The sequence below is a fragment of the Paecilomyces variotii genome (genome assembly GCF_004022145.1).
Source record: "Paecilomyces variotii strain CBS 101075 chromosome Unknown C8Q69scaffold_1, whole genome shotgun sequence".
Taxonomy (NCBI): domain Eukaryota; kingdom Fungi; phylum Ascomycota; class Eurotiomycetes; order Eurotiales; family Thermoascaceae; genus Paecilomyces; species Paecilomyces variotii.
In genome coordinates, this window is record NW_021167140.1 from 348,930 (window position 1) to 364,016 (window position 15,087).

The following is a 15,087-nucleotide window of genomic DNA, read 5'->3' on the forward strand; positions in this document are numbered from 1 at the left end:
AACCCCCCCGATGCGCTCACCATCACCGACTTCCTATCTCATCGTCGTGTCTCCGTTCTCTAGACGGGAATCTAGAGTACTTAGCTCTGATCCACCAGGCGGGGATTCAACGACTCTTCGGCCGAGTTGCGATCCCTGCGCCCTAAGTACAGAGCGCGGAGCGAAACACCAACGGCCTGCTGAGAATCTTGAAAGCGAATTCACATCGTCGGTGTCCCTGGGGACCGAGATACACTCGCAGCTATCCCGCTCGCCTTAACCGGGGGCCTGGCACTTTCTCTCCCAGTTTATCACGTTCTGGGCCAGTGGCTTTCGTCTCACACTTTGCCAGAGAGAAAAAGGTATTATTATTGCTCCCCCGGTCATCTGCTATCGTGTGGATTGTCATCACAAGCGACCCCGCACTCTCCCGATCTTAGACTTCCATCTTTCTCTTCGGGCTTCTGCCCATCCTGGTCTATTTTATCCAACTATGCCTATCAGTCGCGTCCAGTGGAAGATATATTCCTTTTTTTGACTTACATCTCTTCATCAGTTGTGGCACTGCTGGTGGTGTAGAACTTGACCGCTGATCTGTCGGTTGGGGTTGCTAAGCTTCCCGAGCTTTGCTTGTTTAGCAGTCGGTCTGTCGACCCGAACTGGGGCGCATGGTCCTCGAGTAGGACAATCTAGTTTTATTTATTTTTTTTATTTCTTTTCTGACTGCCTTTTTTTCTCTCTCTCTCTTCTCGACCTTGCGCACAATTGAGAATTGGCCGGGTTTTGGTTGAGTTTTCCACTTTGTAAGGTCCATGAGCCGAAGCCTGCCCCAATATCATCCTGTACTGTTCTCTCCAGAAGCTTCCGCACCATTAAGTCGTGTCTACGTCAATCCAGACTCTTTCGCGTGTATAAACGCCTAACGTTTACGCTTGTTCTATCAACAGGAAAAAGTGTCCAAAGGTGTCCCGTTATCTCTGGCGCAGGCCCGTTCTCGAGCTTCGCGTCGTTCTCGGAGTCGCTCCTCTGACAGGTCGGAGAAGACGACGAGTTCTCGGTTACCGCAACAGTATACCTTTAAGCAAGAGAGGTGGAAATAATCACTCACACGAATATTCGACATCATCTTTCGGGTGCCAACGCTGGATGTGGCGGTGGAAAGTGTCTTGTTTTGGCCTCTCGATCTGGAATCAAATCACACGCTACGGTCTCCGAACCAAGCTATATCACATTCGAGACAGATAAGACACAAAGGGAATAAGGGAAAATACCATTGAACGTGCGTAAGACTGACTGCCATTTCTCTCTCGCGCAAGTCGTCCGCCCGAAGTCTCCGTGCTGATGTCCGTTTGATTGTGTCTTCAGTTGCCCAGACGAATGCAATTCCAATCGCATCGCGAAGTCCGCTGACTGTTCGTCGTGTCATGTCATTATCAGATATCTCGTGGAGCAACTTTGGACCGTACAGTCACCCATCTCACGGTGATCCTCTCTCCCCGCACTCTGTTCCTCAAAGCTACTATTCCGACGCCGCCCCACTCGCCCTGCAACTTTCTCAATTCACCACTCTTCTCTCGCGGGGGAACCTCAATCCCGCCATCATGGAGCTCTCGCCAGAGGAGATGGAGCGTTTTCAGAAGCTCTCAAATGAATATGAACCGGACATACAGGTGAGGAGTTCCGTTTTGTCTATCGGACCACGCACTCACAGGCCTTGGGACAATTAGGGACCTCTTGTCTCGCAGAAACAGCAAAGCCAGAATATCACCCTCGAATATGCTAACGCTGATCCTACCCTTGCTACGAAAACCAGAGTACGTTGTAGGACATGTGACACTTTTTTTTCTGTTCCTCTGAGATATCTGACGTCGACAGGCCCTTGCCATCACACATCCTTACTCCCGGACTATGAAAGGGGACGGCAACTGTGGTTGGAGAGGTATGGTTCGGACGTCTATACTACACACATGATACGATCAATTGACTTATAATCTCTAGCTGTCGCATTTGGCTATTTCGAAAATCTCTTTGCCCTTCGCGACACGGTGCGTGTCGAGCAGGAACTGTTGCGGATCAAGAGCCTAAGCCGGCTGCTTGATCAAGTGGGACAATCGGAACACCTCTACGAGATATTTGTTGATGCTACGGAGTCTCTTCTGACGAACTTGATAAGCGAGATCCATAAAGGCATTCAGAGTAATTCCTTTGACGAATCTTTCCTGTTAGAGGCATTTAACAATGAGTATGAGTCGAGCGCCATAATCACCCATTTCAGGGTCAGTAGGATACTCTAGATACCTTCCCCCCGCCCCGTACTGCTGTTCCTTCCATCTACAACTCCGTTCATGTTCTATCGAAGCTGACATCTTTCTATCGTGCAGTTGCTGACTAGCGCATGGATGAAATTAAATCCCCACCGATATCAAGCATTCCTCTCCATGCCTCTCGACTCGTACTGTGCTACCAGGGTCGAAACTGTCAAGACGGAGATTGATGAAGTCGGTCTCCAGGCACTCGTGGACGGAGTCATCGAAGGCTCGGGATTCGCAGTCGAGATTTTGTATCTTGATCGAAGCGAAGGAGATGCGGTCACGCCCCATGTCCTAACTCCGAACAGACCTAGTCCTGCCACAATCAGGCTCCTATACCGACCGTGAGTGCTTGCTATCCAGTAATTCTGGATTATTATCCCAATTAACCGATCTTCTTCAGGGGCCACTACGATCTCATCTACCGAGCCGAACCGACGGTCAACATGGCTCCTATAGTCAACTTTCAATATGGGATGACGACCAATTATTCTCCGTGGGACCAAGGGGCCCTGTCCTTCGACGTCAACCCTCATCTGATGGCAGTGCCGAATCTGATGATGGATCCTTCCTTCGCCTTTGGAGCGAACACGATGCCGCCAGCACCTCCAAGTCCATATGTCGTATCTCCACCGAACAATTTCTATCCTCCACCTGTCTCCGCCCAACCACCGCCTCCACCTCTGCCACCTCCTGTGATGCCATCCTCTCCGCCACCCGGTCTGCCCGTGGTGAGCCGATCATCTGATGGACCGCAGATAAGACTGAACCCGCTTGTGATGAAGCCCAACTTGAGCCATTCGCTTCCTGTGACGACCCCGTTCAAGAAGTAGGTTGTTTCTTGGTGGAGAGCTGGATCCATCTTTTGCTGACTGCTAAGTTCTAGTTCACCGTACAATCAAGCTCACTTCCAGAACTCGGACTTCGAACCGATACACTGGGAGCCAAGTGAACACCGTAAATGAAACCTTTATACAGCGGTGACCGTTTCGAGGCAGAACGGCCGCTCCACCACAAATGCCTCAACTAAATTCCACGACGAAACACGAATGTCTCCCAAAAAGCCCCCTAGACAGAATGATGAACTTTACCGGACGCTGGGACTGTTGTCAGCGTCAATGCGCCCTCGCTTACTCCAAACACCCTCTTTATGACTGCTTGTGAACGAACGTCCCTTCTACGACATTTTGATATCTTCTTCTCTTGTCGATGTTTCAGCGACTGTCAATGCATGGCGTTTCTATGTAGCTAGCTCGCTGGGCGTTGCATCTTGCCCGGGACTTTCAATTGGAATCCCCCTTTTTCTTTTTCTTTCTTCGGGTGTACCATCTTCACTGTGTGGTGTGGTTTACTTTTCCGGGTTGATTTATTACTACCCTCTAGCCAGTTCGTTGATCAGGCGGTTGTCTTTGGTTTCTTCCCTGCCAGATGGCGGTTTGAGATGCTCGTACGAATCTTTACCTAACGACCATACTATGATACTGGTTCCTTGGGCTTAATTTTCAATGAATGTCATCCATTACCTTTCGATATGTTCATTCTAGTCAGTAACATCATAGTAGCCGCTACGATAGCTCGAGCTAGTTGACATTCTAGCAAGATAGGATGAAGGAGAAGCAACTCGCGCAGATACATACTGATAATTACCGGAGATAACCGTGGCGCGTGTATCTCCGGGCGGCAACGAAGCTTAAGTTAGTTAAGGTAATTATACGTCCATGGATGGATAATAATAATAATTATTATTACTACCTACATTAATTATAAGTTAACTAAGCTATTTAACTAACTAATTAAAATAGTTTTACTAATTAGTTGGTTTAGTTCAGTGAAGCGTAATAAGGAGTAGTAAGTTATCGATAGTGTCAATTACAGTAATAATTTCATTCCTGTTTACCCCAGATTTCTCTCCCCTGAGACTCAGACCTGCCAGCGATCATCAGCCACCATGCTGGCCCTTCCATCCTAGATTGCACAACCACCTTCGTCCACCCAGCAGTTGTGACCATTATCGAAAGTATGATGACGGAATGTATGTTTTGTTCGCCCTTCTTCCCTTGCCTTTCCTATTTTTGCATTCGTCTGTGTTACTGCTGCTGCGTAATGTGCTGGCTCTGCTCTCCGCTAATCCGGGTGTAAACAATCTCCAGGGTCGAACTGCCAGTGCCAGTGCGTCTTCGACGGGCAATTGTCCTCAACGATGTCTTGCTGGTCAAGCGCATAATCAGGAACAATTTGGCTTATTTGTATAATCCGGATTTCGCCGATAAGAGCAATACCTCGTTGCATCTCGCGGCCCTTCATGGACATGTTGATATCGTTGTATGTTGTTGCCCTTTTCCTTGTACTTCCCCTTTTTCTTTTCTTTCTTTTCTTCACTGCTGCTCTCTCCAGATGGAGAGAACCCTTGCTTATAGATAACAAAAAATTAATATACACTATGATTTAGAGACTCCTCATCGCCCTCGGTCACGACTCCTGCACCCCCATCCTCCTCAAAACAGGCGACGACTCCGCTCCAGGAATCAGCCTAAACACCGACTCCGAAACACCTCTCCATCTCGCCGCCGCCAACGCCCACCCTGCCTGCGTCCATTACCTCTGCCATGCCTTCCCACACGCAATTGACTGGCCCGACCGAAACGGCATGACTCCGCTGATGCTAGCCGCGCAGAGCTCGAATCCCGCAAATATCATTCCGCACGACCCATCGCTCATCGAGCCACGCTCATCGCGGGCCCGCGCTGCTTCGTCTGCGTCGGCCGCTGAAGACACATCCACGCTGAGCGTGTTACTCTCGCATCGCGCGTCTGTGACATGTGTTGATTTTGCCGGGAACACAGCCCTGCATCATGCGAGTGCGTGGGGGAACTTGAAAGCCGTAAGGGTGCTTTTGGCATCCGGAGCGCAGCCGTTGGCGCTGAACAAGGCGAGTTATACGCCGCTCGATTACTCCATTTCGGGGCAAGCAGCGCAGTATTATAAGAATTTGATTGTGTGGAGAGAGGAAGATGAGATTGAGGACGAAGTATCTGGAGAGGAAGGAGAAAGAAAAGAAGATGATGATGATGAAGAAGAGGACGATGATGATGACAACGACGATGAGGAAGAAGAAGAAGAACCGCGTCAACATGTCCCGGTCGCGAAACCGGTTATAAATGGTGCTGTGCCGAAGACTTCTACACAGACGTTCCCGGGTATCAGACTCGTTACTGAAGATGACGAGTGAGAAAAGGATATATATATACGCACACATTCACAGGACAAGAAAAAGGCAGCCAAAGCTGTCTGTCCCTGTTCGATAGCCATCCCCCGCTTTCTTCCCCCTGGCGTCTATTTCTTTTCTTGCTGAATTATATAGATCGGACTTACAGCACAAGCCCCCTGGCGTCTCAACATCTATCAAGCATCGCATCTGCAGGAGTTGTATTTTTGAATTCAGTTCTATATTTTGCTTTCTGTCTTTTTTTTTTCTCTCTTCCCTTATTTTTGTCATACATGTTTTCAGCGACGGTTCAAATTTTTGTCTTTGGTATTGCATGCATGGGTTTTCCATTCTGTATATAATTAGAACTTAGAAATGTCAATAGACTCCTAGGAGTTGGAGTGTTAAGAGTAACTCTTTAGTTCTAGTTAGTTTATTTGTCCCGGTGTGTTTGTAATAAAGTGATCTAGTTATTTGGGGTTTCATTAATAATTAATTTATCTTCGACAGGACTACTTAGTATATGGTCGTATGTACAGTGCAGTATCTTCAGTGAATTTCCACTTCTATAATTGCAGCTCAATACATTCTAGCAGCTTACATTTTTTCTTTAGGAATGTCCTGGTTAGAGATGTACGCACTTACTCTTTAGAAAGTCTTTTAACAGGTCGTTATCTTCTGCTTGGAACTTGTCCAGTCATGACTCGGTCGAGGGTTATTATTTCTATAAGTACAAGAGATTAACCTAGTAAAGCTTCTGGGACTCTAGTTATAAAGTCTCCAATTTCAAAGCACAAATTCAGATAATTAGACCATTATCTTGCTGTAAGAGATATTGTAATAAAGATGTATATATAGTTTTAAGTTTAGAAATTATCTATTCAAGTTTCTTTTCGAGTAGAAGTAAATGTCTTCGAATAACTGTAGATTGTATTATATTATTATCATTAAGGAGAATATTCTGAAATCATCTGACCACAAGACCACCCATGTAACTAACTACCTACCTAATGGAGGAATATTCTACATATAATCCATAATATACTTATTACAATACCTCACAAATCCATCCGCTACTCCAGACCCCCCCTCTTCCTTCGTCTTCATCGCTCCTAGCAGGTCTCCCCGCGGACTTGGATGCAATCGTCCCCACGGCAGGACATACTTCCCACCATCCTCCAAGGTCAGCTCATTCGATAATCCTGCCCAGAGGGCAGTATACGCACCATACCGAGCATGATGCAGCAGCGGCGCCACAACCAAAGGGAGAATGGCAGGGAAATGACGGATTAGATTAGTCTTTAAATTCCCTGGATTCTGCACCAGGCTTAGGATACCGCGATCTGAGCTGCCGGCTTGGACTGCTAGCTCGTGAGCCAGAAACCAATTTCCCAGCTTGGTATTGAGATAACTCCGCTGCTGGTCGGGTGGTGGGTGCTCGACTTCATCCAGAAACGAGGGTACGTCTCGCGGCGTGGTGAGATCGACGACGATCGAGGATGTCCAGATAACGCGAACACTAGCAGATGGTGCTTCCTGTGCTGTCTGTTGAAGGATCGGGAGTAATAATTGGGTTAGAAGGTGCGGACCCAGACAGTTCGTTGCCATCTGTAGCTCGTGGCCTTGTGGGGAGATAGAGCCTCTCGGCGGATTAGAGACGCCAGCGTTGTTGAACAAGACATCAAGTCGTGATTCGGCTGCTGTGAACTTTTCCACTGCTGGCTTGATGGTCGTCAGGTCATCGAGGGACAGTGGCAGGAAGATAACTTCTCCGCCTGCATTACCGGGCAGAGCCTCGATCGTAGCGATTGCGTTTCGCGCTTTCTCTTCAGAGCGTCCTGCAAGATAGACCTTTCCACCCGCCTGATAGAGCAATTTGCACAGCTCCAGTCCGACGCCCGAATAGCCTCCTGTGACGATGAAGACTTTGCCCCGTTGACTGGGTAGGTTGTTCTCAGTCAGGGTGGGTTTAGGAGGGAAGAACTGGGACCAGGTGGTTCCCATGGTCAGAAAAGATCAGTATAGAGTGTGATAGATTAACTGTTTTATTCGGCCTCGAAGCTGAAAACAAACTTGGAATCCACCGCCCTTTTGTAGTTGCTGGCTTGTGGAAGTTACTGACTCGCAATATAATATAAGTGCCAAACTAGGTATCTCAAGACCCTTGGGCAGCCCTTGGCCCCCAACCCTTGGCCCCCAACCTTTGATTCGTAAGTGCTTCCTTCTTGCGGAAAATTAACCCCTAGACTCAGATTATACGAGGGGGCTGCTGTATAATGGGAATAGTATAGTTACTTAGTTTAAGCTCCAATTCGTCCCGAAAAGACGTTTTTCCTAATAAGGAAATCAAATTATACATTGTTTTGACGTTAAAGGAAAGCCCTAGGAAAAACCGCAGAGGAGCAGTCGAGCCATCTAAGTCACTGCTGTTTCTCTTTCTCACTTCGATTCGGGGCATTAATAATACTCCGTACTCTGCTATTACTTTAGGAGATATTCGCGTATTTTATTTATCCCGTTGCTTCTTTTCTTTTTCCGCTTTCTTTTTTCTCATCTACCGTACAAAAAACAATAGGCAAAAAAAGAGATGGAGCAACTCTTTAGAAAAACACATATTCTACATGGCGCAGGATGAGACATCGCACACGAGGGAGGGGGAAACGAGGCAAGAGAGGAATTCCACATGGATAATCCCATTATACAGCAAGGACGATATGATGCCGCTTCTCGTACCAGTACTCACACAGCACAGGGCCGACGTCAAGTAATCGCAGGAGTTCATCCCCGTATATAGTGCAGCTACCATCTGGCAGAAAGGATTGGTATGGATCAGAGTAGTAAGACAATGAGGAAGGATGCAATGTAGGACAAAAGAGGGGAGTTGTCGGTGGCTGCTCTGTCGTTGCGGATCTGTTTCGACATGCGGTAGCCTAGAAAAAGAAAAAGAGCAACCTGGAACAACGTGATCTTCATCCGTTCTGTTCCTGTTGTCTTTTTCCCCGACCACTAATACATACACATCTTGGAAATTCTATATGCCTGGCGTCGTCTATCTCCTGCGGTTCATCGTCTTTTGGCACATTTCGACGAGGCCGGCCTTGGCTTCGCTCTCGGGGAAGTCCTTGATGGCATCGACCGCCTTGTCGGCGAAGTCTTGGGCCAGGGCACGCGTCTTCTCGACACCATCATAGCGAGCAACCAGCTCACGGGCCTGCGTGGGATCTGTCAGCATTCATCCTCGATCGCATATTGACTCGTTCTCAGCCAAAGGAAAAGTAAACTCACCCTCTCTACATCGCCCTCGCGTGAGAACTTGCGACCAACAAGGGCTCCCAGTTCGGGGTCTTCCTTCCATGCAAACAGCAATGGCGCCGTCGCGAGTCCAAGTTCCAAATCCGCTCCCGCGGGCTTACCCAATTCGGCACCGCTCACAGTGTAATCCAGCATGTCATCGACCAGCTGGAATGCCAGTCCCAGGTTACGTCCGTACGAGTAGGCAGCTTCCACAACCTCTGGGGCGCTGTTTCCAAGAAGAGCAGCTCCACGGCAAGATTTGCTGATCAGACTGGCGGATTTCAGGTACGTCTTCTGCAGGTAGTAGGAAATCGTATCCTCAGTAAACGCCGGGTTGGAGTCGTCCTGGGCAGTGTTTTTCAACTGCATGAACTCTCCTTCAACCAAGTTGGCAATCACAGTGGACAGCAGCTCGATCACCTCCGGGTCCCGCAGACGCGCCAGGGCCACGGACGCCCGTCCCAGCATGAAATCACCAGCGAGGACAGCCATCTTGTTACCAAACTCCAGATTCGCAGACGTAAAAGAGCGGCGGGTGACAGCATTGTCGATGACATCGTCGTGAAGCAAGGAGGCCGTGTGGATCAGCTCGGTGATCTCAGCAAGTCGTCTCTGAGAAGGAAGGACGTTGGCATCGTCCGCTAGGTCATATTTCGACGGAGCGGTGAGAGGACTCGTATCGGGGTTGGAGTCTGCTAGAACCAGCGGCGAGCTGATCGGATCACTGACTGTATCGGGATTCACAGCAGGGGGCTTGGGATTTCTTGGTGCCAATGCAGTGGCCTGGGACATGAGCAGCACGAGTAGCGGCCGTATTTGCTTCCCTTCACTTCTGGTGTAGTACTTGGCGACCTTATCCAGCATAGGATGTCCTGAACCCACAAGCTGTCGAATGTTCTTGGTGAGGAATTTCAATTCCTTGCCCACGATTCGCAATGGGTCAACTGAGATGCCCGGTGGAGCTTTCGGCAGGCCCTTGGAGATGATATTCTGCGCCGCAGTGACGGCTGCACCCAGCGGAGAGATCTCCTTTCGCCGGGAAGGACGATATCCACGCGCATTGAACTGTATCCGGGGCGGGAAAATATTATGAGGTATGGATTGTGAGCATGTCGAGCTGGAAGATGGAGCTCGTGACGAAAGTATCAGCCCGGAGGCTCGGACGGGTCGAGCTCGCATGCTCGAGACTTCGAGGGTGTTGAATCAGAGTCTGAGCATGTAGAATAATCGAATAGGACGTGACTCCAAAGCCTGCGAGGTCAGGACCTGGATAAAGTGGCCCAGGGCGGACGTTGTGGGTTGGTCGAGTCGTTGAATTTGCTTGCCAGGTACAGCCGGAGATCTCGACGAGCTCCCAACTCGGGCCGGAACAACTCTGGCACGGCCCAGTCCGCAACAAACCCACGGCCACGCGGAACTCTACAGGGCAATTTCACCCATGGATGCGAACGTTACAGAGACCAAAGAGAAAAGCTGGTGGCTTTTTGTCTAATGCATGGAAGATTACAAGTCGCTCGGCCAGAAGGCAACCCTGCTGGACTGTACAGACACACCCAAACCATCCCATCCACCCGGGAGAAAAAGCGAACCATTGAAAAAGAAGAAGCCATGATGAGACATAACGCAAAGCCAATTCCATCAACATTGTACCGTGTGTAGCGGGATGACAGAATAGTAAACATATGCATCTCTCCTCGTTCCAGCCCGCATCATACATGAGAAAGCCGGTGACGGGGACAGAGCAGCAAATTCATATAATCCCAACCATTAGATTCCATCAAAGTCACCACCCGCGTCATCATCATCTATATCTCCTTCCTGGATCTCCTTGACCAGCTCCCTCTCCCTTTCACGAGCCTCCTGCGCGTTCTTCAGCTCCAGACGATGTTGGTTCATGGGGAATCTCATAGCCTACAAAAAAAAGTTTCAATCAGTATCTAATGCTGCAAGCAAGTTTTGCGCTCGAGTAACATACCTTGACGTTTTCATCGTGGAGAGCCAGACAAGCACGGATTCGCTCGTGGAAGACTTCACCGGGTTCTCGGGTGGCGTAGATGTCGCCGACATCCTTGCTCTTCATGAAGCCCTGCTCATGGTCAAGGGTTGCCTCAATGACACCGTCCCGAATGGCCTTGGCAACAATGTACTCGGCAGACTCCTCACTCTCCAAGCCCAGACGGACACAGATGTCACGCAGAGAGATTCGGGAGTACGACAGCGACATCATCCGAATACCCGTCTTGATCACGTTCTGGCGAAGACGCAGGATCAAGGTGTATGTGTTGTCCTTCCGGAACACCTCGCTGTAGTTGTTTACAATATCCAGGAATCCATCGAGGTCACCCGCGCTCACGGCCTGCACAAGCAGGAAGTAAGGGTGCAGTGCACGCTCAAGGGCTGGCTGACGGAAGAGCGAACGGTCGGGGATATCACCCATCAGGAGCTCAACGACGACAAGGAGCTTGGTGGAGGCCTGGTAGAAGCCGCCGGCAGTGGGAGTGGTCGGCGACTTACGCGTGGCTCCAACAAGATGTCCATGAGCGTCCGTGTACTGCAGTTGGATGGCGCGAAGTCTGCCCAGGTAGTACAGATAACGTGCGATCTGGTTATTCGAGGCAGTGGCGGGGAATTGGTTGTGAGAGATGAGTAGATCGGCTTGGGAGATATGAGACGTTGACAGGTAATTGCGGAGGAGCAGCGTCGTCACACTAGCCTGAGTGTCGACATCTTTTCGGAGAACCGCTGTTCGGAGCGCTGCGAGCAGGGTAGGGCGGATCGAGATGACGGCAGCTGCTGGTGACGGAGGAAGAGGCGACAGTTGTTCGAAGAAGAGGAAGTAGTAGAAATACACGCGAGCTGCAAGGGAGTCCAAGGTCCTCCGGTTCAGCGTCCGCAGTCGCTCGACCAGGCCCTGCGAGAATCGGGCGCCAGCCTGAACCTCTTTCTTGTCGTAGAGAGAAATCTGGACGAGGATGGAGAGATAGACATCAACTTCTGGGAGGATTTCTCGAATGGCCGGCTTTGGCTTGTCGGAATCGAGCTCCATCTTCGAGGTGGGCACAGCATACTTGTAGGCGTCCGCCTTGCCGATGGCCTCCAGCAGAAACGAGGCTGTCGAACTCGAGCTAGGATATGTGTCCACCACAACCTCTGCCAGCACATCCGGGGTGAGGTATTTCCGCATCGAAGAGATCGACCGCAAGACCCGGAGGGTAAATCTGGGGTCAAAGTGGGTCACCGCACGCTCCAGGAGAACGAAGTTGGTCTTGATATCTGTGAGTGAAAGGAGATAGCATTAGCATGATCTAGTCCATCAGGTATCGCAGAGGATCTGCGCAGGCCTACCTTGCACCGTCTTCTCGTATGGATCGACTTCAGGCTCTTTCGCCTCCTCCTCCTCAGCGCCTTCCATCGCGACGTCTTCTTCCTTGTCCTGGCCCGGTTGTCCGGATAATCTAGAACCCTTCGAGGGGGGCACTACAACAGTCATCTTCTCGTCACCATCGCGATTCGTGCTGTTGGAGCTTGACGATGTAGGCCCACCTGCCGTATCCTCTTCCATAACCACGTCTTCCGAACCGTTCACGCCATTCTCTACACGCTCAGAGCCATTGGCATGCGGCTGCTCGTTCCCACTCATCTCGGAGTTTGCGTTGCTCTTCGCGCCCTTCTTGGCTGGGGCCGCTTTGGCCTTGTTCGCCGCAGATCGGGTTGTCGGGGTGGCCTTGTCCTTGGAGCTCGAACTCTGGGATCCGGAGCGTGTTTTCTCACCGTTGGCCGACGACGAAGGGTCGGCCTTGCTGTTTGACCTTAGAGAACGTCTCTCGGCCGGCATCTTTCCAGCTGGGAGCTCAGTTCACACGACGGGGTCCAACAGCACCAGCGAGGAAGGGGAAGACCGAGGTCCAAGACGGAACGAAAAGCTTCCAGGAACAAGCCAAGAAGCCTCTGATCCGAAGGGCGGCTGAAAAAGGAAAAATGATAAAATAGATGCGCTTGTTGAGGTGAAGACAGAGTCGATGGGAGGAGGTTGATGGTGAGGTGATGTCAAGGCAGAGGTCGAGAGGTTCCCGTCAGCTCAGGTTGAAGGGGCGGGCTTACTCAGCGCTTCGCTGCCTGCTGCTTGCGACAGCACAGCACAGCTCCAACGCAGCACGACCCCGCGCTATCCAGCAGGGCCAGCAGGGAGAGTTGTTGCTTAGAGGCCCAGATGGTCTACTCTAGTTCTTTTTTTTAATTTTGGTGCTGGAGCAGATCAGAATGGTCCACGACCGCTGGTGACTGCAATCTCGTGCCAGGGAGCTCTTGGTTCCTGAGGCAGAAACAGCTGCACGCGGATAGCTTGGCGCTGTCTTTGTTGACAGAAGCACTTCGTGATATTTAATTTATACTCTCTTCAACTTGAAGACTATCTGGCCGCATTTCATTTACTGGCGACGTGCGCATGGTTAAATCTCCTTCTACTCCAACACAGCCTCTCAGTCAATTGCAGCCATGTCTCTCCTCGAGAACCATATAGAGCAGATAGCTCTCTCTTCCGCTGCCATCGCGGAGCTACCGTGCGAATTCCCCGCCATGGCTCGTATACTCGACAGGACGCGATGCTGACAGAACATTGTATTGTAGTTTCCCTCCCCCCAGGATGTTCACAACTGCTTTGCTCAGTCCCCACGAGATCACCGCTCTCATCCGTGACACAGAGGCTCATGAACGGGCCCTCTTTTCCATCGACCCCGCCGCAAAGCCCCTCAAGTCGGGTCAGCGACGAATGACACGAAGGGGGACGATGTTCCCTGGGGAGGGCGAGGGGGAGTCCATGGCGAGTCGCATCTATGCTGCAAGAAACAACAGGAATCAGTCTGCTGTCGCGAGGGTACTGGGTACGGATATGATGGAGGAGATCAAGAGATCGACCGGGACATCTACGCGAGCTCCTCGTGGTGAGGTCAACGTAGAGGTGCTCCTGCGGGGTGCTGAGATCTTGTGCAATGTGTACCCCATTCCTGGTGCCTTTGACAAGATCTCGACCCTTCGATACCGTCACGACCAGATCAATGCATCAATCGCCCAGCTCGAAGACCGGGTGGCCGACAATTCGGCACAGCTGGAGCAGATGAGCCGCGATGACGGGGACTACTACAACCATGCTGAGGCGGTCGAGAGCCAACCAGAAGTGCCGGACGTCTCAGATGAAGATATCCAACGCGAACTTGAGGAGATCAGGGAACTAGAACGGCGGAAGAGGAAGCTGGAGGACCGTGTCAGCGGCATGGAAAGAGATCTGGGCGGCCTCATGCGATGAGTATTCTACTTATCGGATTCAGCGTGGACTGTGCGAACAAACTATTTCTCGAAACGCACCATTCTCCATGATAATCAGACGAAACCAGATACGGGAATTACTTCCACCGTATCAGCACCGCTTGACTGCGATCGGCAGGTCTATACTGTTCAGAGCACCAGGCGTGGAACTTGCAAATACTTCTCTGCAGTCAGAGGGCACCATTTCGGCCACATGGGACAGATGGCCAGTTTCCGGAATGAAGGCTCTTTGAACGTGCATTATAGTTACTACGTGCACAGCAGCATATATCCGATAGGTTCACCGCCTTCATGGCCACCTATCTAGAAAGCGCTGTGTGAGTATATAATGCAGTTACCTATCGTCCGGAGAGATATTGCTCTCCATGCATATCTCTCCAGTGGGACTATCCTCTATCATCAGCAAAGAGCAAAGCAGACAGGGAACAGCATGCATCTTCTTGTTCCACAAGTTATTCCCGACTTCGATCACGGAGAATATCCCACGGTAGCGATCCCTCAAGGGCAGCAATCTCCCTGCTCCCGTTTCTGGAAATCCACTGGCTGTTCTGTTGTCAAGTCAGTTTCAGCAACCGGAAAATTGACCAAATAACCCCGATGATCTGTTCTGCTTGCCGATTAGATGGTGCCCATGTGGTTATTTCTCAAACATACTTTCACCCTTTAGTGAAATCATGTCCAGCTAGGGATGCCATTACAGTTAAAGTGTACAACGCGGATACTATTTATACCGTACTATTATTGGGGACAATAGAGATTTTCATTAACGCCTATTCAATTCAATGCGAGATTCTCTACTTCTGATCTGCTTACAGCTTAGGTAACCAGTAACTGTCCAGCGTAGCTCCCCTCAGAATATCTTGCTCGCTTCTATAGATAATAGAGCAAGATTAATACCCGTGAAGATCAGGGTTAAAATCATGTCAACCTTGATAGTAGTGTCTGTATTGACGATACCCAATCTATTGATCGTAGTTC

At 50.2% G+C, this 15,087-nt stretch overlaps 5 protein-coding genes across 5 annotated transcripts; 3 read left to right on the forward strand and 2 right to left on the reverse strand.

Annotated features, from left to right (window-relative positions):
* Positions 1–1,403: 1,403 nt before the first annotated feature.
* On the forward strand, positions 1,404–3,253 carry C8Q69DRAFT_394370 (peptidase C65 Otubain-domain-containing protein; the record flags this gene model as incomplete). The annotated part of the gene is made up of 7 exons (XM_028627648.1): positions 1,404–1,649; positions 1,707–1,793; positions 1,855–1,918; positions 1,978–2,255; positions 2,361–2,632; positions 2,692–3,117; positions 3,175–3,253. The coding sequence occupies 7 exons, from the start codon at positions 1,404–1,406 to the stop codon at positions 3,251–3,253; spliced, it is 1,452 nt and encodes a 483-aa protein (XP_028488579.1).
* A 967-nt stretch (positions 3,254–4,220) lies between these two features.
* Positions 4,221–5,904, forward strand: C8Q69DRAFT_449206 (ankyrin repeat-containing protein). The gene is made up of 3 exons (XM_028629344.1): positions 4,221–4,320; positions 4,439–4,610; positions 4,738–5,904. Coding segments are annotated over exons 1-3 (954 nt in total). The 5' UTR covers positions 4,221–4,318; the 3' UTR covers positions 5,518–5,904.
* Positions 5,905–6,404: 500 nt separating this feature from the next.
* On the reverse strand, positions 6,405–7,660 carry C8Q69DRAFT_449208 (putative steroid dehydrogenase). Its single transcript, XM_028629345.1, has one exon. The coding sequence runs from the start codon at positions 7,495–7,497 to the stop codon at positions 6,517–6,519; it is 981 nt and encodes a 326-aa protein (XP_028488581.1). The 5' UTR covers positions 7,498–7,660; the 3' UTR covers positions 6,405–6,516.
* An 882-nt stretch (positions 7,661–8,542) lies between these two features.
* Positions 8,543–12,622, reverse strand: C8Q69DRAFT_484038 (hypothetical protein; the record flags this gene model as incomplete). Its single annotated transcript, XM_028631751.1, has 5 exons — positions 8,543–8,704; positions 8,779–9,974; positions 10,575–10,698; positions 10,763–12,060; positions 12,133–12,622. The coding sequence occupies 5 exons, from the start codon at positions 12,620–12,622 to the stop codon at positions 8,543–8,545; spliced, it is 3,270 nt and encodes a 1,089-aa protein (XP_028488582.1).
* Positions 12,623–13,146: 524 nt separating this feature from the next.
* C8Q69DRAFT_4901 (DASH complex subunit Spc34) lies at positions 13,147–14,263 on the forward strand. Its single transcript, XM_028632120.1, has 2 exons — positions 13,147–13,346; positions 13,414–14,263. Exons 1-2 carry the CDS (start codon positions 13,282–13,284, stop codon positions 14,087–14,089), a joined length of 741 nt encoding a protein of 246 aa, XP_028488583.1. The 5' UTR covers positions 13,147–13,281; the 3' UTR covers positions 14,090–14,263.
* Positions 14,264–15,087: the final 824 nt, after the last annotated feature.

What these genes read in the sequence shown, in the direction of transcription:
- C8Q69DRAFT_449206 (XM_028629344.1), top strand. An exon ending in ATGGACATGTTGATATCGTT is followed by an intron (nt 4,611 to 4,737) that starts GTATGTTGTTGC and finishes ACTATGATTTAG; the next exon opens with AGACTCCTCATCGCCCTCGG.
- C8Q69DRAFT_449208 (XM_028629345.1), bottom strand. Translation starts at nt 7,497, where the DNA reads ATGGGAACCACCTGGTCCCAGTTCTTCCCTCCTAAACCCACCCTGACT.
- C8Q69DRAFT_4901 (XM_028632120.1), top strand. Translation starts at nt 13,282, where the DNA reads ATGTCTCTCCTCGAGAACCATATAGAGCAGATAGCTCTCTCTTCCGCT. An exon ending in GCTGCCATCGCGGAGCTACC is followed by an intron (nt 13,347 to 13,413) that starts GTGCGAATTCCC and finishes ATTGTATTGTAG; the next exon opens with TTTCCCTCCCCCCAGGATGT.